This window comes from Oncorhynchus clarkii, chromosome 22, assembly GCF_045791955.1.
Source record: "Oncorhynchus clarkii lewisi isolate Uvic-CL-2024 chromosome 22, UVic_Ocla_1.0, whole genome shotgun sequence".
In the NCBI taxonomy this organism is placed as follows: Eukaryota; Metazoa; Chordata; class Actinopteri; order Salmoniformes; family Salmonidae; genus Oncorhynchus; species Oncorhynchus clarkii.
Window position 1 is genome coordinate 14,102,690 of NC_092168.1, and position 26,875 is coordinate 14,129,564.

Here is a 26,875-nt window from a genome sequence, read left to right on the forward strand (position 1 = left end):
TTTAGGTGCCTTTTGACAAACTCAAAGCAGGCCGACGTGCCTTTTACTGAGGAGTGGCTTCCATCTGGCCACTACAATAAAGGCTTGCTTGATGGAGTGCTGCAGAGACTGTTGTCCTTCTGGAAGGTTCTCCCCTCTCCACAGAGGAACTCTGGAACTCTGTCAGAGTGACCATTGGGTTCTTGATCACCTCCCTGACCCAGGCCCTCCTCCCTCGAATGCTCGGTTTGGCCAGGCGGCCAGCATTAGTCTCTCACTGTTGCCACCTGCTACTGTTGATCGCCCCCCATCTAGCTATCGAGTTTGTTCTGTTAGGTGACCTAAACTGGGATATGCTTAACACCCCGGCAGTCCTACAATCTAAGCTAGATGCCCTCAATCTCACACAAATCATCAAGGAACCCACCAGGTACAACCATAAATCTGTAAACAAGGGCACCCTCATAGACGTCATCCTGACCAACTGGCCCTCCAAATACACCTCTGCTGTCTTCAACCAGGATCTCAGCGATCACTGCCTCATTGCCTGTATCCGCTACTGATCCGCAGTCAAACGACCACCCCTCATCACTGTCAAACGCTCCCTAAAACACTTATGTGAGCAGGCCTTTCTAATCGACCTGGCCCAGGTATCCTGGAAGGATATTGACCTCATCCCGTCAGCTGAGGATGCCTGGTCATTCTTTAAAAGTAACTTCTTCACCATTTTAGATAAGCATGCTCCGTTCAAAAAATGCAGAACTAAGAACAGATATAGCACTTGGTTCACTCCAGACCTGACTGCCCTCGACCAGCACAAAAACATCCTGTGGCGGACTGCAATAGCATCGAATAGTCCCCGCGATATGCAACTGTTCAGGGAAGTCAGGAACCAATACACGCAGTCAGTCAGGAAAGCGAAGGCCAGCTTCTTCAGGCAGAAATTTGCATCCTGTAGCTCCAAAAACTCCAAAAAGTTCTGGGACACTGAAGTCCATGGAGAACAAGAGCACCTCCTCCCAGCTGCCCACTGCACTGAGGCTAGGTAACACCGATAAATCCATGATTATCGAAAACTTCAACAAGCATTTCTCAACGGCTGGCCATGCCTTCCTCCTGGCTACTCCAACCTCGGCCAACAGCTCCACCCCCCCCCGCAGCTACTCGCCCAAGCCTCTCCAGGTTCTCCTTTACCCAAATCCAGATAGCAGATGTTCTGAAAGAGCTGAAAAACCTGGACCCGTACAAATCAGCTGGGCTTGACAATCTGGACCCTCTATTTCTGAAACTATCCGCTGCCATTGTCGCAACCCCTATTACCAGCCTGTTCAACCTCTCTTTCATATCGTCTGAGATCCCCAAGGATTGGAAAGCTGTTCAAAGGGGAGACACCCTGGACCCAAACTGTTACAGACCTATATCCATCCTGCCCTGCCTATCTAAGGTCTTCGAAAGCCAAGTCAACAAACAAGTCACTGACCATCTCGAATCCCACCGTACCTTCTCCGCTGTGCAATCTGGTTTCCGAGCCGGTCACGGGTGCACCTCAGCCACGCTCAAGGTACTAAACGATATCATAACCGCCATCGATAAAAGACAGTACTGTGCAGCAGTCTTCATCGACCTTGCCAAGGCTTTCGACTCTATCAATCACCATATTCTTATCGGCAGACTCAGTAGCCTCGGTTTTTCTGATTACTGCCTTGCCTGGTTCACCAACTACTTTGCAGACAGAGTTCAGTGTGTCAAATCGGAGGGCATGCTGTCCGGTCCTCTGGCAGTCTCTATGGGGGTTCCACAGGGTTCAATTCTCGGGCCGACTCTTTTCTCAGTATATATCAATGATGTTGCTCTTGCTGCGGGCGATTCCCTAATCCACCTCTACGCAGACGACACCATTCTGTATACTTCCGGCCCGTCCTTGGACACTGTGCTATCTAACCTCCAAACGAGCTTCAATGCCATACAACACTCCTTCCGTGGCCTCCAACTGCTCTTAAACGCTAGTAAAACCAAATGCATGCTTTTCAACCATTTGCTGCCTGCACCCGCACGCCCGACTAGCATCACCACCCTGGATGGTTCCGACCTAGAATATGTGGACATCTATAAGTACCTAGGTGTCTGGCTAGACTGTAAACTCTCATTCCAGACTCATGTCAAACATCTCCAATCTAAAATCGAATCTAGAAATCTGCTTTCTATTCTGCAACAAAGCCTCCTTCACTCACACCGCCAAACTTACCCTAGTAAAACTGACTATCCTACCGATCTTCGACTTCGGCGATGTAATCTACAAAATAGCTTCCAATACTCTACTCAGCAAACTGGATGCAGTTTATCACAGTGCCATCCGTTTTGTTACTAAAGCACCTTATACCACCCACCACTGCGACCTGTATGCTCTAGTCGGCTGGTCCTCGCTACATATTCGTCGCCAGACCCACTGGCTCCAGGTCATCTACAAGTCCATGCTAGGTAAAGCTCCGCCTTATCTCAGTTCACTGGTCACGATGGCAACACCCACCCGTAGCACGCGCTCCAGCAGGTGTATCTCACTGATCATCCCTAAAGCCAACACCTCATTTGGTCGCCTTTCGTGCCATCGGGCCTGACTCCCCAGTGGGTGGGCCTATGCCCTCCCAGGTCCACTCATGGCTATTCATCGACCCTATCCTCGCTACATATTAGTCGCCAGACCCACTGGCTCCAAGTCATCCTTATCTCAGTTTACTGGTCACGATGGCAACACCCACCCGTAGCACGCACTCCAGCAGGTGTATCTCACTGATCATCCCCAAAGCCAACACCTCATTTGGTCGCCTTTCCTTCCAGTTCTCTGCTGCCTGTGACTGGAACGAATTGCAAAAATCGCTGAAGTTGGAGACTTTTATCTCCCTCACCAACTTTAAACATCTGCTATCTGAGCAGCTAACCGATCGCTGCAGCTGTACATATTCCATCGGTAAATAACCCACCCAATTTACCTACCTCATCCCCATACTGTTTTTATTTATTTACTTTTCTGCTCTTTTGCACACCAATATCTCTACCTGTACATGACCATCTGATCATTTATCACTCCAGTGTTAATCTGCAAAATTGTAATTATTCGCCTACCTCCTCATGCCTTTTGCACACAATGTATAGAGACTCACTTTTTTTCTACTGTGTTATTGACTTGTTAATTGTTTACTCCATGTGTAACTCTGTGTTGTCTGTTCACACTGCTATGCTTTATCTTGGCCAGGTCGCAGTTGCAAATGAGAACTTGTTCTCAACTAGCCTACCTGGTTAAATAAAGGTGAAATAAATAAAAAAATATATATAATTATTATTTTTTTAATTAGGAAGAGTCTTGGTGGTTCCAAACTTCTTCCATTTACTATGGACAATTGCTTCGACCTGGCTTGGTTTTTGCTCTGACCTGCACTGTCAAATGTGGGACCAGGTGTGTGCCTTTCCAAACCATGTCCAATCAATTTAATTTTCCACAGGTTGACTCCAATCAAGTTGTAGAAACATCTCGAGGAGGATCAATGGAAACATAGCAATCTCAAAGCAAACGGTCTGAATACTTATTTAAATAAGGTATACGTTTTTTTTTAATACATTGGCAAAAAATTCTTAAAACCTGTTTTTGCTTTGTCATCATGTGTGTAAATCGATGAGGGGAAAAATTGTATGTAATCCATTTTAGAATAAGGTTGTAACGTAACAAAATGTGGAAAAAGTCAAGGGGTCTGAATACTTTCCGAATGCACTGTATATTCACATCATTGCACAAACTAAAACATTTACACACACACACCACCCCCACACACACAGTTTTCCAGACCTTGCCGGACTGGTCGTGCTTCATCTCCCAGCCCCTGGGTAGCTCCAGCTGTTTGTTGGTGAACATATTGAGAAAGGCCACCAGGTCCCTGTTGTGCTGGTAGCGCTCATAGTGGTGGGCGTCCCGACGCACCTTACTGATCATGTGCTTCAGGCAAGTGTTGCTCGTAAACATGCGGTAGGCACTCTGAGGAGGGAGGGAGGGAGGGAACAGATTGATGAGGTCATCAAAGAAGGACATGTGAAATTCCAGGCTCTTCTGTAAATAGGGTTGTCATTGCTTTGATAAAACACAGAATAAGGGAAGAATGATGACTCATAATGGGAAATTAAATCCCAGGTAGCATACCTCATTGTTCTACTTAAATTAACCTGATCAACGCAACATTTGACGTACATTTGAAAACAGCATTTCATTCCAAAAAGCTGTTCCCTTACCACACACTTTTGCAAATTGTTAACTACTGAGAGATATGACGTGATAAGTGAGAGCTGGGGGATCAAAGGTGATCCATAAGAATGTGAAAGGTGAGGGTTGAGGGCCTGTGCAGCCAGACTCACAGGGTTAGAATGCAGCATGGTGAAGAAGTCTGGGCTGCACAGGAACTTTGCGCTGGGGGACTGGAGCAGCAGAGAGAGACGCGACCGGGAGCTGGGGTGACCCACCGCACTCTCTCTCCTGTACTCTACAACAGACAAAACACACATTGTAAGAGTAGAATAAAATCAGCAAAAAACGAAATGTCCCTTTTTCAGGACCCTGTCTTTCAAAGATAATTAGTAAAAATCCAAATAACTTCACAGATCTTCATTGTAGAGTGTTGAAACACTGTTTCGCATGTCTTTTCGATGAACCATAGACAATTAATGAACATGCACCTGTGGAACGGCCGTTAAGACACTAACAGCTTACAGACGGTTGGCAATTAAAGTCACAGTTATGAAAACTTAGGACACTAAAGAGGCCTTCCTACTGACTCTGGAAAAATATCAGAAGAAAGTTGCCCAGGGTCCCTGCTCATCTGCATGAACGTGCCTTAGGCATGCTGCAAGGAGGCATGAGGACTGCAGATGTGGCCAGGGCAATACATTGCAATGTCCGTACTGTGAGACACCAAAGACAGCGCTATAGGGAGACAGGACGGACAGCTGATCATCCTCGTAGTGGCAGACCACGTGTAACAACACCTGCACAGGATCGGTACATCCGAACATCACACCTGTGGGACAGGTACAGGATGGCAACAACAACTGCCCGAGTTATACCAGGAACTCACAATCCCTCCATCAGTGCTCGGACTGTCCGCAATAGGCTGAGAGAGGCTGGACTGAGGGCTTGTAGGCCTGTTGTAAGGCAGGTCCTCACCAGATATAACCAGCAACAACGTCGCCTATGGGTACAAACCCACCGTCACTGGACCAGACAGGACTGCCAAAATGTGCTCTTCACTGACGAATCGCGGTTTTGTCTCACCAGGGGTGATAGTCGGATTCGCGTTTATCGTCGAAGGAATGAGCGTTACACCGAGGCCTGTAATCTGGAGCGGGATCAATTTGGAGGTGGAGGGTCCGTCATGGTCTGGGGCGGTGTGTCACAGCATCATCGGACTGAGCTTGCTGTCATTGCAGGCAATCTCAACACTGTGCGTTACAGGGAAGACATCCTCCTCCCTCATGTGGTACTCTTTCTGCAGGCTCATCCTGACATGACCCTCCAGCATGACAATTCCACCAGCCATACTGCTCGTTCTGTGCGTGATTTCCTGCAAAACAGGAATGTCAGTGTTCTGCCATGGCCAGCATAGAGCCCGAATCTCAATCCCATTGAGCATGTCTGGGACCTGTTGGATCGGAGGGTGAGGGCTAGGGCCATTCCCCCCAAAAATGTCCGGGAACTTGCAGGTGACTTGGTGGAAGAGTGGGTTAACATCTCACAGCAAGAACTGGCAAATCTGGTGCAGTCCATGAGGAGGAGATGCACTGCAGTACTTAATTCAGCTGGTGGCCACACCAGATACTCACTGTTACTTTTGATTTTGACCCCCCTTTGTTCAGGGACACATTATTCCATTTCTGTTAGTCACATGTCTGTGGAACTTGTTCAGTTTATGTCTCAGGTGTTGAATCTTGTTATGTTCATACAAGTATTTACATGTTATGTTTGCTGAAAATAAACGTAGTTTACAGTGAGAGGACATTTCCTTTAGATGTTGGGAAGGGTGTGTGTGTAAAATAGTAGCATTTTGTTAGTCCCCACAAGGTCAAATGCTACTTCTAGGGGGGTTAGGTTTAAGGAGAGAATTTGTTTTAGGGTTAAGGAGAGAATTTGTTTTAGGGTTAGGCGCTAGGGTTTGTTTTAAGGTTAGGAGCTAGGATTAGGGGTTAAGGTTAGTGTTAAGGAAAATAGGATTTGGAATGGGACTGAAATGTGTCCCCACAAGGTTAGTTATACGAGACTGTGTGTGTGAGTGAGAGAGAGAGTGTGCGCACGCGCTAGGGCTATAAATAAAAAGAGATATAGCCTATATGAATTCTAGATACTTCTGAAGCACGCTGTGGCCTAAAAATTAATATGTAACCCTGTAAATACATATGTTTATTATAAAAAGCTAAAATGTTGATACAAATACCTGTCATTGAAATTAAGTCATTTGTAGAATATATGTTATTTTTACATTATGTAAATAAGCTGTTTTCCTATTAAAATGCATTACATTGGAAATTGTACACTGTCTTTTTAAAGGAATAGTTAACCCAAATTACAAAATGACACTGATTTCCTTACCCTGATTGCAGTCAATAGACAAGGTATGACAGCAATTTACGCTTTGCTTTAGTTTCCCTGGCACCGTTTCCACATGCACATGTGGCACAAATCCCATTCAAGCCATTGGACCGATATCAGCATTTTTAGCGCATCATGTCCAAATCATCCAAAAGTATCTAAAATTAACTGTGAAGCTCAACAGTCACTAATAGATGATTTCAACATGCGTGAAAAATGCTAATATTGATCCCATGACTTGAATGAGATTTGTGCCACATATGCTAAAACATTACCATGTAGAAATAGTGCCAGGTAAACTAAACCAACGCATGGATTGCTGTCATACCTTATGCATAGACTGCTTACAGGGTAAGGAAACCAATCTGTAATTTATCTGAACTATCCTTTTTACACTATAACTGCTGAAGCTTCTCCCAACAGTTGAAAGTGCATTACCCAGTTAATAAATCACCCTGATAATTGTCTCGAAACTGAACCTAAACTATACCGAAACTAATTTCACACATATAACAACAGGTTAAATAAATGTGATCAAGTCACAGAAGCACAAATATCATTACCCTCCAAGACATGATAACCTCTCACCGTTACTATAACAGACAGTGAAGGTTAGCATCTTTTTGTATATTTGTATATGTCTAACTTTCTCGGTCATCATTATTGATGATTCATTCAGGACGTAAATCATAGTAGCGTCCACATGAATTCTTATTTACAATAAAAGTGACTCCAAAATGACAACACATTATTTACCATTAATTTCTATTGGACAAAAACATGATCTGAAACACATCCAAAACAAATAGCAAATGCAGCCAACAAGTTTATAGAGTCACAAGCTGGATGTAATCATACATTTGATTGACTGAAGTGAATTTGTCCTAATACTTAGTCCCCTAAAATGTAGGGACTAAGTACAAACAGTGCTGTAATTTCTAAACAGTTCACCCGATATGGATGACAATACCCTCACATTAAAGCTGACAGTCTACACTACTTTAACCTCTGTGCTGTGCTGGAGTACAGAGCCAAAAGTAGAAACAATGCTTCACTGTCCCAGTAATTACGTAGGCGACTATAATGGCATTAATTGTTTTTGTGCTGATTTTCACCCTTCATCAAGCACACTTGGCACTTATAAATGATGCTTAGGCTACTGATGTTTTCATAATTTACCGCGCATCTTGCTGACCATGCGTCTTGGTGGTTGGGGTAATTTATTAAAATAAGCTGTTTCATAGTTGTAACAAAGGCACTCCACAAAACACTTGATTTTTTGTTTTTACATATAGCCTACAGTATCAAACTAATGAAAATCCAAGTGTGTTATTTGTTTTTCTTCATATTCTTATGTTATATAAGAAAAATACAACCAAATTATAAATTTTGCCATAGCATATATGAAATATATTAATTACACTGTTAGAATGTTGCAATCAGAATGACGTCTCATTAGCCTTAGTCCCTCGAGGCCTACCAGTTTTATTAAGAGTTCCATTTTTGATGACGACGTGCAAGATATGTCCTTCATTCATTACTATGATTATTGATGTACTGAAGAAGCTATCCCTTTTCTTTCTTTCTGTGCCCCCACATGTTTGGATATACTGGTAAAGTTACCAGGTTGTTAGCTAGCTACATGACTGAACAAGGTGTAAAATAAATGCGGACCGCAATATGTTTTAGAACCACCCGCGACATGGTTTATGAATGTAAAATGCGCCCACCCAATCTATGACAGGAAAAAAAAGACGTCGCACAGGTAATATGGGTCAGACCTTTAGAACAGTTTCGAATAGAAACAAGCAGTGTTCGCTATAGTAATTTTGCAAGCATGACACTCCCAAATTAAAACTCCAGATCGCACAGCAAAATATTTTTGTTGCATTTGGGACGAAACTGGTAGCACTTTATAGCCCTGTGTTTGTTTGTGTGAGTGAGAGAGACTATACTAGCGCACCAGGGATGGTCTGGGGTAGAAGGTCACTCTCTGTGAGCTCTGGCGGGAGGTCAACTGTGTTCTCCTCGGACCTCTCGCTGGTCATTGTCCTCCTTATGCTCTGATACCTGATGGAGAAAAATACAGAGACACAGAAATGGGTGTCAAGGGGAAATACAGAGGATTGAAGTTACAAAAGTATGTGTGCACGCGAGTGTGTGTGAGAGAGAGAGAGGGTGAGTGTGTATATATATACACACACACACACACGACACACGACACAGACCTGCGGTTGAGCTGCTCCATCTGTTGGATGGAGTTGGAGCGGGTCAGGCCCTGGGGGGCGGGTGGTCCGGTGGGGCGCTGCCACGTGGTGGTCCGGTTCACATGATCCACAAAGAAAATACGACCATGACTATCGATCCTCGCCTCCCAGTCTGTAAGGAGAACAAACACATTGCTTTACATTTAAGACACAGGCAACGTCCCAAATGGCACCCCATTTCCTTTTTACTGCATTACTTTTAACCAGGGCCCATAGGGAATAGAGTGCTACTTGGGATGCACAAACAGTCGCAGTCAAACTGAATTCACACATGGTTGACATGCACGGATGCATTCTAACATGCAACCATTGCACTTTGAAATAACAAACATGCAGTAGACCATTGTGCACATAGGACTTAGTCTATGATTTGGCCCACTTGTCTAAGATAAAACACGCTTTGGGGCACTAGAGCTGTCTAACATGGGCAGCGCCATTGAGGAATTCCACCAATTTGAAGTACAGTATGGGTTAAGGAAAGATCACATAATTCCATCCAGGTCATAAGGAGAGATCAGCCAATTAACTATATTCCTGAGCAAACATTTTATAACTGTAGGTGGCAGTAAATCACAAACCCTGGCTTTATACCAGTACACTTTAGGTGGAAGTATGCACCCTTTCAGTTTACCGATTCATAGAAGTAGTAGAAGAAAACAACTTTTTAACTTTTAACAGTTATTGCGCATGTTGTCACAGAAGCCAGTATGGCACAGGTACAAACAAACGCTCTCTATCGAGACAAATACACATACTATATCAAGCAGCTTTCTTTCTTTCACTTTTGTCATCTTCCTTCACCTCAAATACCTACAGAGGTAGTATGTACAGAGACACTTACTAGGAGGTAAGGGTTCGTCCACTCGTTGGTATCGGTGGATGTCATGGCGCACTGTGGGGAGCGAGTGAACGGGGTGACCGTTCACTTGAGCACCTGAGCATACGCAACATTCAGGAAAGGCAGAACACATAGCCTTTTACATTTTTATTGTAATTCACTATTCGTTTCTACTGGATGAATGAGGGAATAATATTTAATGATTGTTCCAGGTAGGGGAGTATGTAGATGTTTTAATGAATCCCAAGGACGCAAAATAGATGATCATTTCAGAATGCCATTTAAAAGTAAATATCAGGTAAACATCAGACTGTAAAATATTTTTTTTTTAAAGGACGTAGTTACATACCGTCCTCTCCATCCGTCTCCGTGGCAACTGCATCTGAATCCACAGTTCCTGCATCTCCCGCTGGCCTTGGCTCCTCCCCCACCTCATCCTGGGACACCCCCCCAGATGCCTGCAAGCTCCGCCTAAGCTCACTTATCTCCTCTCCTGGCTCCAGCTCATTGGCTGATGGAGCATCTCCTTCAACCTCATTGGCTGGCGTCTGCTCGTCTTCCACATCGTCTACATGCTGACTGGTGGGTGAGTTGTCGGTGATGGTATCTCCTCCTGGGTCAATGGCAGCTTCTGCCCCTGCATCCGCCTCCTACAAAGCCCAAAGACATCCAACAGCATGAAGGCCGATGAGGTCAGAGTGTTCTTTCCCAAATGGTGGGTTAGGACCAGGGATGAAGTGAAGCGTTAATAAATGCTGTTAATGCACCTTATTTGCTTTGGTGAATAATATTTGCACACCTACAACACTAAACTGACATTGTTTGGCATTTGTGTTAACCCGCCAGCATTATCTCGAAAGGCATTCTGTGTTTACTCAACTTTTTTTACCAATTCTACAGTCCAAACCAGATGTACAGTACCTTCAGAAAGAATTCATATTTCTTGACTTATTCCACATTTTGTTGTGTTAAAGTCTGAATTCAAGATGGATTACATTGTGTTTTTCTCACCCATCTACACACAATATCCCATAATGACAAAGTGAAAACATGTTTTTAGAAATACAAAAATATCTAATTTGCATAAGTATTCATGACCGTGAGTCAATACCTGTTAGAAACACCTTTGGCAGCTATCACAGCTGTGAGTCTTTCTGGGTAAATCTATAAGAGCTTTGCACAACTGGATTGTACAATATTTGCACATTATTCTATCTCTGTCAAGTTGGTTGTTGATCATTGCTAAACATCCATTTAAATCCTGCCATAGATTTTCCACCTGATTTAAGTCAAAACTGCAACTAGGACACTCAGGAACATTCAACGTCGTCTTGGTAAGCAACTACATTGTATATTTGGCTTTGCGTTTTAGGTTATTGTCCTGCTGAAAGGTGAATTTGTCTCTCAGTGTCTGTTGGAAAGCAAACTTAGCCAGGTTTCCCTCTAGGACTTTGCCTGTGCTTAGCTCTAAGCCGTTTCTTTTTACCCCCCCCCCAAAAGTTTAGTATTTGGTCCCATATTCCTTGCACACAATGACAACATCATGCTTGTGACTCTACAAACTTGTTGGATGCATTTGCAGTTTATTTTTGTTGTTTTCTTTGGATTATGTTGTACCCAATAAGAACTGAATGGTAAATAATGTTGTGTCATTTCGGAGTCACTTTTAATTGTAAGTAAGAAAAGCATCCACATTCATGGACATTCCCATAGACTTGCCTGTAAAGAGAGGCGGTGGAGCTACCGCCCTGCTTTCACTCCTTGTTGTAGTATATTTTAACACGTTTGTCCACAGAATTTAATAGATAATCTGACGCAATTACGCAAGACTTTAGTTCAGGATTTCCAAGATTATTATTTTACTTACTACTAGAGATATACTATAGGCTATTTAAGGTGGAATTATTGCATAGAGAACTTTTAACCACAGGTTAAAAGCTCAGTGTAGTCAACATTCAGTTTTTCCTGTGTTTTGTATCATATTGTCACACCTACTCCCGCTCGACGTCGCAGGTCTACTAACCACCGGTCCTGGCAACCATCCTTACCCACACCTGCGCCCCCTTGTTACGCACACCTGGATCTCATCATCACCTTGATTAAGCTCCCTTTATTTTTCCCTCAGTAGCCTCAGTCATCAGGCAGTATTGGTTTTGGCCACGTTCAGTACGTTTCTGTTTTCTGCCTTATTCTTATCATTAAACTCACCTTCTGCACCTGCTTCCTGACTCCCAGTGTATATGTTACACATATTGTACAACAGCTGATGAAACTAACACTGTAAAAGTGTGAAAACATTGGATCAGTGTTATTTCCTCATAGTTGCTTCTTGAAAATACAATCTACACAGGACCTTCTAATCAGCAGGTTTGCATGAGCGGGGGGAGTTCTGGCTTTCCTTGGTGAGATCACTATATGGTCAATTGGTTAATAGACCAATAACAAAGAGAGCTCCAAACATTTCTGCCAATAACAGCTAGTTTTCAGTTTTCCCCTCCCCATTCAGACCACTCCCAGACAGTCCTATCAAAAATTTAGCTTGAGAAATAGTTTTCTGCCACAATTTTTGGGGGGCCCATTTTAACAAAATACTATTACATTAAGGTATTTAATTATTATTCAGAAATTTTTTGAGATTTATAGAAAAATGACTGCATTGGGCCTTTAAGATCTACTTACTGCACCACCAGTCACACTCACCTGAGCTGTGGACATTGTGATTGGGCAACTCTCTGAGGAAGAGAAGACTGTCTGTGGGGCTGTTGCCATGGAGCATGAGTCAATCTCTGACGAGGGGTCGTCAGCAGGCCCCTGGCCCTCTTCTGGCCCCTCCAGGACCTCAGTCAAAATACTCTGGGACAGCACCTCTGAGAAGAAAGGAACTTCCTCCACCTCTGAGAAAACATCAGGCTCGGAGGCGTCTTCCAAGTCGAGGGCCAGGTCTAACTCAGGGGCCACATAAGATTCACCACCAGTGGCACATTCTTCCCCCTTTACCCCCTCCTGTTCATCACCCTCCACCCTGGGCTGAGGCTGCTCAGTGTCAGAGTCTTGTTGTAGCTCTGGGAAGAGATCTTCTTCATGGCCGCCGTTGAGCAGCAGGGGGGACCCGGGCACCAGGTAGATGTCAGTGGACCCCGAGCGCTCCTCTTCTTCGTCCGAGTCAATGTGCAGCATGGCGCTGAGACGTGTGTGAGTGGGAAAGCTAGACCGCAGCTTCGGGGAGGCAGCGCCGAGGGGCCTCTCTCCGGGACCCTTGGGGGCCTCGATGGCATCCAGGCCTTCACTTAGGGATCTCTGCAGCCGTTGAGGGCCAGAGTAGGATTTGCCCTCTGTGGTTCCGCCCTCTGTACCGCTGAAGTCCCTGTAGTCTGGGACTGGATAAGCTGTGGCCCCACCTTCCCAGGACCTCTGTGAGCCCAGAGAGCCAGTAGGGGAGGGGCCTCCAGTGACCACCCCTGGGAGTGGGTGGGGAAGATCCTCGTCATCTGACGGAGTCCCCGGGGCCCCATTATTGGGCACACCGATGATAAAGTCTAGTGAGGCCCCTGAGCATGAAACAGAGAAACATTAAACATTTTGTAATACCTTGATTTTTATTACATTACAATTCATCAGTGTGTACAGTCGTGGCCAAAAGGTTTGAGAATGAAACAAATATTACATTTTCACAAGGTCTGCTGCCTCAGTTTGTATGATGGCAATTTGCATATACTCCAGAATGTTATGAAGAGTGTTCAGATGAATTGCAATTAATGGCAAAGTCCCTCTTTGCAATGCAAATTAACTGAATCCCAAAAAAACATTTCCACTGCAATTCAGCCCTGCCACAAAAGGACCAGCTGACATCATGTCAGTGATTCTCTCGTTAACACAGGTGTGAGTGTTGACGAGGACAAGGCTGGAGATCACTCTGTTATGCTGATTGAGTTCAAATAACAGACTGGAAGCTTCAAAAGCAGGGTGGTACTTGGAATCCTTGTTCTTCCTCTGTCAATCATGGTTACCTGCAAGGAAACGCGTGCCATCATCATTGCTTTGCACAAAAAGGTCTTCACAGGCAAGGATATTGGTGCCAGTAAGATTGCACCTAAATCAACCATTTGTCGAATCATCAAGAACTTCAAGGAGAGCCGTTCAATTGATGTGAAGAAGGCTTCAGGGCGCCCAAGAAAGTCCAGCAAGCGCCAGGACCGTCTCCTAAAGTTGATTCAGCTGTGGGATCGGGGCACCACCAGTACAGAGCTTGCTCAGGAATGGCAGCAGGCAGGTGTGAGTGCATTTGCACACACAGTAAGGCAAAGACTTTTGGAGGATGGCCTGGTTTCAAGAAGGGTAGCAAAGAAGCCACTTCTCTCCAGGAAAAACATCAGGGACAGACTGATATTCTGCAAAAGGTACAGGGATTGGACTGCTGAGGACTGGGGTAAAGTCACTTTTTCTTAGGAATCCCCTTTCCGACTGTTTGGGGCATCTGGAAAAAAGCTTGTACGGAAAAGACAAGGTGAGCGCTACCATCAGTCCTGTGTCATGTCAACAGTAAAGCATCCTGAGACCATTCATGTGTGGGGTTGCTTCTCAGCCAAGGCAGTGGGCTCACTCACAATTTTGCCTAAGAACACAGCCATGAATAAAGAATGGTACCAGCACATACTCCGAGAGCAATTTCTTCCAGGAACAGCTGGTGACAAACAATGCCAGCATGAGGATCCAGACCTTGCCATAAGGCAAGTGGCTCTGAGAACAAAACATCAATATTTTGGGTCCATGGCCAGGAAACTCCCCAGACCTTAATCCCATTAAGAACTTGTAGTCAATCTTCAAGTGGTGGCTGGACAAACAAAAACCCACAAATTCTGACAAACTCCAAGCATTGATTATGCAAGAATGGGCTGCCATCAGTCAGGATGTGGCCCAGAAATTAATTGATAGCATGCCAGGGCGGATTGCAGAGGTCTTGAAAAAGAAGGGTCAACACTGCAAATATTGACTCTTTGCATCAACTTCATGTAATTGTCAATAAAAGCCTTTGACACTTATGAAATACTTGTAATTATACTTCAGTACTCCATAGCAACATCTGACAAAAATATCTAAAGACAATGAAGCAGCAAACTTTGTGGAAATTAATATTTGTGTCATTCTCAAAACTTTTGGCCACGACTGTAGTTTAATATAGTTGTTAAACACAATAAATGAAAAGGTAATGGTCCTCACCGTCAGGTCCAGTGGATGTAAGCTCCACTTTGAACTGCATCTGGCCACTCACATGCTCAGTGGGCAACCGTCGACACAGAGAGAAGCTCAGAGGCTGGACACTGAAAACAGACAGATAGACAAACATACAAAACAACCAAAGGCAATCACTCAACTGTAGTGAACAGGCAATGATAAAGTACAGTGAACAATCAACAATTATGAGCATGGGTATACTTGAGTGTCAGTAAGAACACCTACACTGCCAGTCAAATGTTTTAGAACACCTACTCATTCTTTATTTTATTTTTTAAAATGTTCTACTTTGTAGAATAATAGTGAAGACATCAAAACTATAATATAAAACATATGGAATCATGTTGTATCCAAAAAAAATGTTAAAGAAATTCAAAATACATTTTATATTTGAGATTCTTCAAATAGGGTGAAGGAAAAGCAGCCAACACGTGCTCAGCATATGTACGAGCTCCTTCAAGACTGTTGGAAAAGCATTCCAGGTTGAGAGAATGCCAAGAGTGTGCAAAGCTGTCATCAAGGCAAATGACGGCTATTTGAAGAATCTCAAATATATTTTGATTTGTTTAACACTATTTTACATGATTCCATACAGTGGGGAGAACAAGTATTTGATACACTGCAAAATCGGCAGTGTTTCCCTACTTACACAGCATGTAGAGGTCTGTTATTTTTATCATAGGTACACTTCAACTGTTAGAGACAGAATCTAAAACAAAAATCCAGAAAATCACATTGTATGATTTTTAAGTAATTAATTTGCATTTTATTGCATGACATAAGTATTTGATCACCTACCAATCAGTAAGAATTCCGGCTCTCACAGACCTGTTCGTTTTTCTTTAAGAATCCCTCCTGTTCTCCACTCATTACCTGTATTAACTGCACCTGTTTGAACTTGTTACCTGTCTAAAAGACACCTGTCCACACACTCAATCAAACAGACTCCAACCTCTCCACAATGGCCAAGACCAGAGAGCTGTGTAAGGACATCAGGGATAAAATTGTAGACCTGCACAAGGCTGGGATGGGCTACAGGACAATAGGCAAGCAGCTTGGTGAGAAGGCAACAACTGTTGGCGCTATTATTAGAAAATGGAAGAAGTTCAAGATGACGGTCAATCACTCTTGGTCTGAGGCTCCATGCAAGATCTCACCTCGTGGGGCATCAATGATCATGAGGAAGGTGAGGGATCAGCCCAGAACTACACGGCAGGACCTGGTCGATGACCTGAAGAGAGCTGGGACCACAGTCTCAAAGAAAACTATTAGTAACACACACGCCGTCATGGATTAAAATCCTGCAGCGCACGCAAAGTCCCCCTGCTCAAACCTGCGCATGTACAGGCCCGTCTGAAGTTTGCCAATGACCATCTGAATGATCCAGAGGAGGAATGGGACAAGGTCATGTGGTCTGATGAGACAAAAATAGAGCTTTTTGGTCTAAACTCCACTCGCCGTGTTTGGAGGAAGAAGAAAGATGAGTACAACCCCAAGAACACCATCCCAACCGTGAAGCATGGAGGTGGATCATCATTCTTTGGGGATGCTTTTCTGCAAAGGGGACAGGACGACTGCACCGTATTGAGGGGAGGATGGAAGGGGCCATGCATCGCGAGATCTTGGCCAACAACCTCCTTCCCTCAGTAAGAGCATTGAAGATGGGTCGTGGCTGGTTCTTCCAGCATGACAACGACCAGAAACACACAGCCAGGGCAACTAAGGAGTGGCTCCGTAAGAAGCATCTCAAGGCCTTGGAGTGGCCTAGCCAGTTTCCAGACCTGAACCCAATAGAAAATCTTTGGAGGGAGCTGAAAGTCCGCATTGCCCAGCGACAGCCCGAAACCTGAATGATCTGGAGTAGGTCTGTATGGAGGAGTGGGCCAAAATCCCTGCTGCAGTGTGTGAAAACCTGGTGAAGAACTACAGGAAACGTCTGATCTCTGTAATAGCAAACAAAGGTTTCTGTACCAAATATTAAGTTCTGCTTTTCTGATGTATCAAATACTTATGTCATGCAATAAAATGCAAATTAATTACTTAAAAATCATACAATGTGATTTTCTGGATTTTTGTTTTAGATTCCGTCTCTCAGTTGAAGTGTACCTACGATCAAAATTACAGACCTCTACGTGCTTTGTAAGTAGGAAAACCTGCAAAATCGGCAGTGTATCAAATACTTGTTCTCCCCACTGTATGTTATTTCATAGTTTTGATGTCTTCACTATTATTATTATTATTAAAATAGTAAAAATAAAGAAAAACCTTTGAATGAGGTGGTGTTCTAAAACTTTGATCGGTAGTGTATGCATGGGTGCATCAGTTTGCCATGTTACCTACCCAGGTATCTTCTCAATCAGCCTCTGGACAGGAATGGTCAGGTGACCAAGGAAGCGCTTGATGATTGGTCGACTTTTGGCAAACTTGTCCTTCACCTCGATGTTCAGAATGTCTGTCATCAGTGCTACGAAAGTGTATTTCTACAGAGGGAGGGAGACACAGACTGTTAGAACATGTTTCTATGAGCTGGCTTTTTCACAATTTTTTTTTTAATGGTAAACAACAAGTGAACTGCGGCAATCAGAGGTTCAAGTCCAATTTAAGTGGACAGCAACTTAATCAGAATTCTGAAGTTCAGCATGACAGTGGACAGCAACCATCTGAGACGCCAAGCGAGACACAAAAAGGGAAAGCCTTGCCCGGCTCCCCATTAACTCTTTATTTGGAAGACCAGGGATGGGCAACCCCAAAAGGTTAGCGGATGCATGTGTGGGTATGGATGTGGATACGCAGACCCGCAAGCCACAGCAGCCCCTCATGAGGAGTTCAGATTTTGTGCCCCCCACCCCTATCAAATTTACCAATCCCTGACCTAGTCTCTTCAGCCATATTGATTTCAAATGTCTAACCTTCACAATTTTGTAAATAATAGGGAATATAGATCACCTCTCCATGCCACTTAGGGTTGGTGGTGTTGGCGATGATGGCGGAGCGTCTCTCCTGTCCATGGTGGCTGAAGGTGGGGAAGCCGCTCCTCTTCCCAGGGTGGATGGACATCTTCAGGTAGGGATCCGGGTTGAAGAACATTCCCTTCTTCAGCCCCACCGCACGCATATCTACACAGAGGAAGATTATCATCACATCAGGGGATGTATGTATCAACAGTATCAGAGTAGGAGTGCTGAGTCAGGATTGGTTTAGCCTTTTAGAGCACAATAAATAAGACTACATGGACAGGGGGACCTGATCATAGATCCAAATTCCGACTCTGAGACTCTTATACATACAGTATGGCCCCAGGTCCTTCACTGAGCATTGTCTGAGGCTTTGACAAAAACAAAATTGGAGGCTAAACTGCCAACCAGAGGGGGCTAGTGGGTGGAGATAGAAGAGGACGGGCTTTGATGCCATTCCATTTATTCCATTCCATGAAGGATGATATACATATATGCAAAGTTAGAACCTCTTATTTTCAAGTGGGAATAGCACATGAGGAATAAAAGGTCAAATATAGTGGTAGATTAATATGATTAATCTTATTGATAAGATTTATCAATAAGTGACAAAAGCAATTTGCTGCCAAAACGTTGACAATCTTCTACTAAATAATTTGAAATGGAACTATAGTGTGTGCACCTTTTCTAAGACAGAGTCAATGAGGACATTTACTTGGTTTTAGCCAAACCACACCTCACCTGTTAAAGTAAAGCTGATTAGTTTGCGAGGATGATCTGTGGATGACTGCCCCTCACTTTGACCTTCTCCCTGAGAGACACAGAGAAGTTGTATAAACATGATAACAGTCTTAAAACACACACACACACACACACACACACACACACACACACACACACACACCACACCAGGACTCCAGGATTCTTCACAGTGATGCAGGGGGTGGTTGCTCTCAGGGCTCCACTGACACCGTGGTAGTACTTGAAGCAGATCTTGGTCTCAGCTAGAGGGAAATAGAAAGATTCATGATATGAACACAACTTCTCTTTTCCTCTCCTCACCAACTCTTTTGCTGGCTGAATCTCAATTGTGAAACATGACTTCTAATCTTGCTTGTTAAGAGGGTAGTATGTACAGAGTAATGCAAACATCTTGCTCACAATTACTTGTATTCACATGTATTACAGAACTAACAATTCAATTAAAAGTAGTGTACTATGTAATTGCAGTGTAATTACCTTTCCAGTAGTTAACCATGAAATAATGGCCCTATGGGCCTTGCTCAAAAGTAGTGCACTACATATGGAATAGGGTGCTATTTGGAACAAAAACCTGTTAATTAAGCGTTGCCTCTCCCCCTTTGTTAATCTCATCACATTGGACCGCACTTTTTGCTCAAAGACATTTTGAAGCATCAAATCCACATCATACTTGATCATATTAAAGCTTTCTTTCCTTCACTCCCTCTCCTCTCGTTTTCTCTCCTCCCACTCACCGTCCATGAAGTAAGGACCAGGCTCCAGTCTCCAGACAATCTGACCCCTCTGTGTCCCATTCACCCCGCGATTCTTACAGTCCCACACATTAGACGGGCTGGTCTCATCTGAGCCGGCCAGGGAACAAAAAAGCTTTGTCAGACACTCAGTTTGTGTGTTTGGTTCTAAATGAGTAAAAACATGCATGTTTTGTGGTCTATAAAGACGTGAGAGTGACAGACATAATGTTTAATTATTGAAAAACTAGAAAATGGTGGACCCCAATGAACACTACAATGTTACGGTCAGATATTTATTGAACAGCACATATCTCCACATTGCAGCCTTATTATAACTCTTGTTCCATGTAAACTCAGTAAAAAAATAAGTGTCCTCTCACTGTCAACTGCGTTTATTTTCAGCAAACTTAACATGTGTAAATATATGTATGAACATAAGTTTCAACAACAGACAAACTGAACAAGTTCCACAGACATGTGACTAACAGAAATTGAATAATGTGTCCCTGAACAAAGGGGGGGGGGGTCAAAATCAAAAGTAACAGTCAATGCAGCTGGAGGCCACACCAGATACTAAGTACTGCAGTGCATCTCCTCCTCATGGACTGCACCAGATTTGCCAGTTCTTGCTGTGAGATGTTACCCCACTCTTCCACCAAGGCACCTGCAAGTTCCCGGACATTCCTGGGGGGTTGGCCCTAGCCCTCACCCTCCGATCCAACAGGTCCCAGATGTGCCCAATGGGATTGAGGCCCGGGCTCTACGCTGGCCATGGCAGAACACTGACATTCCTGTCTTGCAGGAAATCACGCACAGAACGAGCAGTATGGCTGGTGGAATTGTCATGCTGGAGGGTCATGTCAGGATGAGCCTGCAGGAAGGGTACCACATGAGGGAGGAGGATGTCTTCCCTGTAACGCACAGCATTGAAATTGCCTGCAATGACAACAAGCTCTGTCCAATGATGCTGTGACACACCACCCCAGACCATGACGGACCCTCCACCTCCAAATCGATCCCGCTCCAGAGTACAGGAGTAACGCTCATTCCTTCAACGATAAATGCGAATCCGACTATCACCCCTGGTGAGACAAAACCGCGATTAGTCAGAGAAGAGCACTTTTTGCCAGTCCTGTCTGGTCCAGCGACGGTGGGTTTGTGCCCATAGGCGACGGTTGGCCTACAAGCCCTCAGTCCAGCGTCTCTCAGTCTATTGCGGATAGTCTGAGCACTGATGGAGGGATTGTGTTTTCCTGGTAGTTGCTGCCATACTGTGCCTGTCCCACAGGTGTGATGTTCGAATGTACCGATCCTGTGCAGGTGTTGTTACACGTGGTCTGCCACTGCGAGGACGATCAGCTGTCTCTCCTGTCTCCCTGTAGCACTGTTTTAGATGTCTCACAGTACGGACATTGCAATGTATTGCCCTGGTCACATCTGCAGTCCTTTTGCAACATGCCTAAGGCATGGTCACGCAGATGAGCTGGGACCCTGGGCATCTTCTCTTTTGGTGTTTTTCAGAGTAGTAGAAAGGCCTCTTTCATGTCCTAAGGTTTCATAACTGACTTTAATTGCCTACCATCTGTAAGCTGTTAGTGTCTTAACGACCGTTCCACAGGTGCATGTTCATTAATTGTTTATTGAACAAGCATGGGAATCAGTGTTAAACCCGTTAAAATTAAGATATTTTGATTTTTACGATTAATCTTTGACAGGTTTCTTTTTTCCCCCCTGAGTTTACAATGTCTGTTTTGCCCTATACCATAACCTTAGATACGTCAAACTTCAGACAATTATCCTTTAATTCGTAAATGTAGTGCCTAAAATACATTCTCTACAACCTCTAACACAAAGGACAAGAAATTGCAACCTCCCAGTGTTAAAACCGAGGGAATTCCGCTGTACGTAGCACTTTCACGTCAGGCTGAACTGAACAAGCACGAAGCAGCATGATGTGGGGGAAAAGATGTGGAGGAGAGAGGGAGGAGGAGGAGAGATATCATTGAATGTCTGCTTAGTTGTGGAAAGTGGGAAAGCACGCAGCACCCTGGGGGAATTAATACCCTGACGCTAGTAATGAAGTGCATGATAGCTTTGTGATCGATAGCTAGAGGGATCCCTGCATGGATTGCCTTCTCTGCTTACTCCCTCCCTCTCATATTTTCACCTGACAGGGATGATTGGGATCTCTCTTCCTTAAAGGAGGAAATCCAGACAGGTCAAGGGGCAGGTGGATAGAGGATTCAGAAGCTTCTGGAGGTTGACTGACTCGTCCCACAGCCAATTATTATATTGGTAAACTGGTAAATTAGTATTAGAGAGGAGTCTTAGACAAGCATAATGTGGTTGCTTATAGTTTGTGTTAGATAAATACTATTTAGTTTGTTAACTGAAAGTATTTAGTGGGCATGTATGCTCGCATGGAACCGAATTGGTTATACTGTAGGTTCAAAACAATATGTGGTTCATTATATGAATAAATATGAAAAAGTTGGAGAAGTTGTTTTTTCACTGCAATATTTAACAAGTAGCCTTATACAGTGTGCCGCTTAATGTATAATGAACAAAAATATTAACGCAACAAATTCAAAGATCTTACTGAGTTACAGTTCATTAGGACATCAGTCAATTTAAATTAATTCATTAGGCCCTAATCTATGGATTTCACATGACTGGGAAGAAGATATGCATCCTCACAATGGACCTCAGGATCTTTTCAAGATATTTCTGTGCATTCAAACTGCAACTGTGTTCATTGTCCGTAGCTTATGCCTGCCCATACCATAAGTGCCTCGTGATGGTGGTGGGGTTATGTTCACAAACGTTGACATCACCAAACCGCTTGCCCACACGATGCCATTACAAGTGGTCTGCGGTTGAGGCCGGCTGGACGTACTGCCAAATTCTCTAATAAAACGGAGGCTTATGATAATTTCTCTAACATTCAATCCTCTGGCAATAGCTCTGGTGGACATTCCTGCAATCAGCATGCCAATTGCAAGCTCCCTCAAAACTTGAGATATCTGTGGCATTGTGTTGTGTGATAAAACTGCACATTTTAGAGTGCCTTTTATTGTCCGCAGCATAAGGTGCACCTGTGTAATGATCATGCTGTTTAATCAGTTTATTGATATGCCACACCTGTCAGGTGGATGGTTTATATTTGCAATGGAGAAAGGCTCAGTAACAAGGATGTTAACTGCATATGGAAAAATTCTGGGATCTTTATTTTCAGCTCATGAAACATGGGACCAACACTTTACATGTTGCGTTTATATTTTTGTTGGGTGTAGTTTACAATCAAAATCCTGACTCTAAGCAGGGCTATTAAACAGTGCATTCGGAAAGTTTTTTAAACACCTAGACTTTTTCCACATTGTGTTAGGTTACAGCCTTATTCTAAAATAGATTAAATAGATTTTTGTTCCACCTCAATCTACACGCAACACCCCATAATGACAAAGCAAAAACAGTTTTTGAAAATGTATAAAAACTTAAAAACAGAAATACCTTATTTACATAAATATTCAGACCCATTACTATGACACTCGAAATTGAGCTCAGGTGCATCTTGTTTCCATTGATTATCCTTGAGATGTTTCTAAAACTTGATTGGAGTCCATCTGTGGTAAATTCAATTGATTGGACATGAATTGGAAAGAAACAAACCTGTCTATATAAGGTCCCACAGTTGACAGTGAATGTCAGAGCAAAAACCAAGCCAAGAGGTCGAAATAATTGTCCGTAGAGCACCGAGCCAAGGATTGTGTCGAGGCACAGATCTGGGGAAGGGTACCAAAAAATGCCTGCAGCATTCAAGGTCCCGAAGAACACAGTGGCCTCATCATTATTAAACAAAAGAAGTCTGGAACCAGTGTAATGTACTTAAGTCGTTTTTTGGAGTATCTGTACTTTACATTTACATTTTTGACAACTTTTACTTCACTACATTCCTAAAGAAATTATGTACTTTTTACTCTATACATCTTCCCTAACACCCAAAAGTTGTGTTTACATTTTGATTGCTTACCAGGACAGACAATTGTATAATTCACACACGTATCAAGAGAACATCCCTGGTCATCCCAACTGCATCTGATCTGGCAGACTCACTAAACACATGGTGCATATGAAAATTATGTCAGAGTGGAGCGTGCCCCTGGCTATCCGTAATTTTAAAAAATACAAGAAAATGGTCCTGTCTGGTTTGCTTAATATAAGGAATTTGAAATGATTTATACTTTTGATATTTAAGTATATTTTAGCAATTACACTTACTTTTGAAAGGTAAGTATATTTAAAACCAAATACTTTGACTTGAACCAAATAATTCACTTGAGTCATTTTCTAATGATGCGGTATCTATACTTTTACTCAAAACCTGCTCCAGAGTGCTGAGGACCTCAGACTGGGGTGAAGGTTAATCTTCCAACAGGACAACGGCCCTAAGCACACAGCCAAGACAACGCAGGAGTGGCTTCAGGACAAGTCTCTGAATGTCCTTGAGTGGTCCAGCCAGAGCCCGGACTTGAACCCGATCAAACATCTCTGGAAATAGCTGTGCAGCAACACTCCCTATCCAACCTGACAGAGCTTGAGAGGATATGCAGAGAAGAATGGGAGAAACTGCAAAATATAGGTGTACCAAGCTTGTAGCGTCATACCCAAGACGAGGAGACTGTAATCACTGCCAAAGGTGCTTCAACAAAGTATTGAGTTGGGTCTAAAATACTTATGTAAATGTGATATTTTATTTGATACATTAGTAAAAATAACTAAAAACCTGATTTTACTTTCTCATTATGGGGTATTGTGTGTAGATTGATGAGGGGGGGGGGGGACAATTAAATCAATTTTTGACTAAGACTGTAACATAACAAAATGTGGAAAAAATATAGAGGTCTGAAAAATTTCCGAATGCACTGTATTGGAGACCATCCAGGATAGTCTAGGTGTATATGATATGTGGTGGTCCAAGTCAGATGTATGTGTTGACTAAGGCTTCCCTTCTGTGGAACTTCAACATCTCCAATTTCATTATTTACTCTGTAGTCTCCTGCACCAGAGACATGCATTTCTCAACTCTACATAACTTGCTAGAATCAGCAAGTCCTACACAACAGCTTGGATCAGTTCAGTCAGATCAATAGTATTAGTTAAAAAGTTTGCCTTGTCAGTCCAAATCAAAGAAACATTATTACAATAAAAATGTGAGCATTTATTTAAAACTAGTTACTAACTACCATTGTGAAATGAGCATGCTGAGTGTCTCACCGATGTGGTAGAGGCCAATCCAGTCGGTGGCATCCACCTCCTCCTTGATGTCCCACGAGATGACCAGGTTCTCACCCATACCCAGCGTGAACTCCAGCGTGGACGCCGTCAGCGACGAGCGGCTCTGCGACGTCACCAGGTCCGTGTCACTGTTGGCCCTCGGGAGGCCAATGGGGCTACTCACCACGGAAGCCATGTTCCCGGCGGCGCCACCGCGCTCTGCCAGGCTCCGAAGGTTCTCCGGGCTGAGTGTGTGTCGCAGGTGCGGGCTGCGCCTCCGAGGCGCTGACAGGTGCTCCCGTCCCAAGTGTCCTGACAATCCGTGTGCATTGTGGGGGTGGGCCGTGTGGGGATGGTTACGGGTCCTTGGAAGGACCGCTGTGGCAAGTGAGGGACGCATGGTGGCTGCGGGGGAAAGGACAAAGCAGGAAGTTTGGAGTTGTTGTTACAGGAGCTGGCAAAATGTTGGTGGGGATTAGATAACCGGAAACCCTTGGTCTTAGTGGTTGGGTTACGCTTCAAAGATGCGGTCTACCTCACTTAACTATGGTAGATTGCTACAGCTTTAGCTTTCAGATGGTAGTGTTAATAATGTTTCATGTGGAGGCTGCAGAAGTTATCCTTCCATAAAAGCTCTGCACTGTGTTGTACCTAAAGTTCTGACCATGCCCTCTCTGGCCAACGTAAAAAAAATATTATTCCTGGAGTGCAGTGAACAATCCAGGAGCAAAGACAGGTGGAAGACAGCCAGCGTTGTCCACTCTGCTACCTTACGCTGTCCAACAAGCAACGGTCGAGACAGAGAGCCCAAGACTAGGAAAGAGAAGACAAAATGGAGAGGAAAATGAGGGACAGGGGCAGACAGACGAAGAGAAACAAAGAACAAAACGTCAGTACTCTTAACCGATGCACTGCATGCACAGCAAAAACAATGAACACTGGACAACTCTCAGCGAAATGCAATCACGAAATCCCTGAACAAGCATTTGTCACCACCAGACTGCGATGTGGTGTCACAGAACCAGTCACCAATGCATTTATAGTACATTGCCGTCTAGGCCTAGCCATTCTAATTTACACACAGAGTGATTCTCTCTTTTCTAATCAACATTACAAATTAATGATGAAATTACATCAGGAAAGCTGGGTTAAGGCGAAACTGCTGATTGTTTCATCTCTCCTTCTAAATGAAATGCATGCAAATTACAAAATCTAAAACAGGATTTATTGTATTAGAGACACGTTTCCATAACAATAACAACCTCCCAATGTACTGTTTTGAGAACTGATTTTCCTCCTCCCTCTCTTACTATGACTATTTCCCTCTCTCCCTCCGTGCTTTGTGGAGTCTGTCAGATTGACTGCCCCAGAAAAAGGAACTTTATGATTCAATAGGAGCTTATTTTAGATGTGCTGAGCAACAACCAAGGCATTTTGGAAGATTAGCTATAATTTGAGCTAATGCTAGCACCAGTAATTTCTGATTTGGGATGATCTATGCTGGGATCATCTCATCGTCTGTTCAGCACTATTATAACCAACTAAGTAAGCTGTTGTGGGTGCGGACCATTACACAGTACTGTAGCTCCTTGGTAAATTGAAATGATGATCTCTGTTGAACCAATTTACAGTACATTAGCAAAAGTATGTGGACACATGCTTGTCGAACATCTCATTCCAAAATCATGGGCATTGACATGGAGTTGGTCCCACCTATGCTGCTATAACAGCCTTCACTCTTCTAGGAAGGCTTTCCAATAGATGTTGAAGCATTGCATCCTATTTTTCCAACTTAATTGAGGAAAATAAGAACAATACGAAATGTATTTTTGATACTGTCGCAAAGCTAACTAAAAAGCAGCATTCCCAAAGAGAGGATGGCTTTCACTTCAGCAGTAATAAATTAATGAACTTCTTTGAGGAAAAGATCATGATTATTAGAAAGCAAATTACGGACTCCTCTTTAAATCTGCGTATTCCTTCAAAGCTCAGTTGTCCTGAGTCTGCACAACTCTGCCAGGACGTAGGATCAAGAGAGACACGCAAGTGTTTTAGTACTATATCTCTTGACACAATGATTAAAATAATCATGGCCTCTAAACCTTCAAGCTGCATACTGGACCCTATTCCAACTAAACTACTGAAAGAGCTGCTTCCTGTGCTTGGCCCTCCTATGTTGAACATAATAAACGGCTCTCTATCCACCGGATGTG

General features: G+C 43.6%; 1 protein-coding gene across 1 annotated transcript in view; it reads right to left on the reverse strand.

The window, feature by feature from the left end:
* Positions 1-25,388, reverse strand: part of LOC139380068 (HECT, C2 and WW domain containing E3 ubiquitin protein ligase 2a) — a 35,031-nt gene extending 9,643 nt beyond the window's left edge. The window contains exons 1-14 of the mRNA XM_071122530.1: positions 24,663-25,388; positions 19,389-19,496; positions 18,802-18,896; positions 18,634-18,703; positions 17,885-18,054; positions 17,279-17,418; positions 14,924-15,024; positions 12,407-13,254; positions 10,056-10,356; positions 9,710-9,802; positions 8,830-8,980; positions 8,565-8,671; positions 4,378-4,502; positions 3,818-4,003 (exon numbers count right to left, since the gene is read on the reverse strand). Coding sequence (XP_070978631.1) covers positions 3,818-4,003; positions 4,378-4,502; positions 8,565-8,671; positions 8,830-8,980; positions 9,710-9,802; positions 10,056-10,356; positions 12,407-13,254; positions 14,924-15,024; positions 17,279-17,418; positions 17,885-18,054; positions 18,634-18,703; positions 18,802-18,896; positions 19,389-19,496; positions 24,663-25,062 — 2,895 coding nt within the window. The 5' untranslated portion in view covers positions 25,063-25,388. The remainder of the gene's footprint in view (positions 1-3,817; positions 4,004-4,377; positions 4,503-8,564; positions 8,672-8,829; positions 8,981-9,709; positions 9,803-10,055; positions 10,357-12,406; positions 13,255-14,923; positions 15,025-17,278; positions 17,419-17,884; positions 18,055-18,633; positions 18,704-18,801; positions 18,897-19,388; positions 19,497-24,662) is intronic.
* Positions 25,389-26,875: the final 1,487 nt, after the last annotated feature.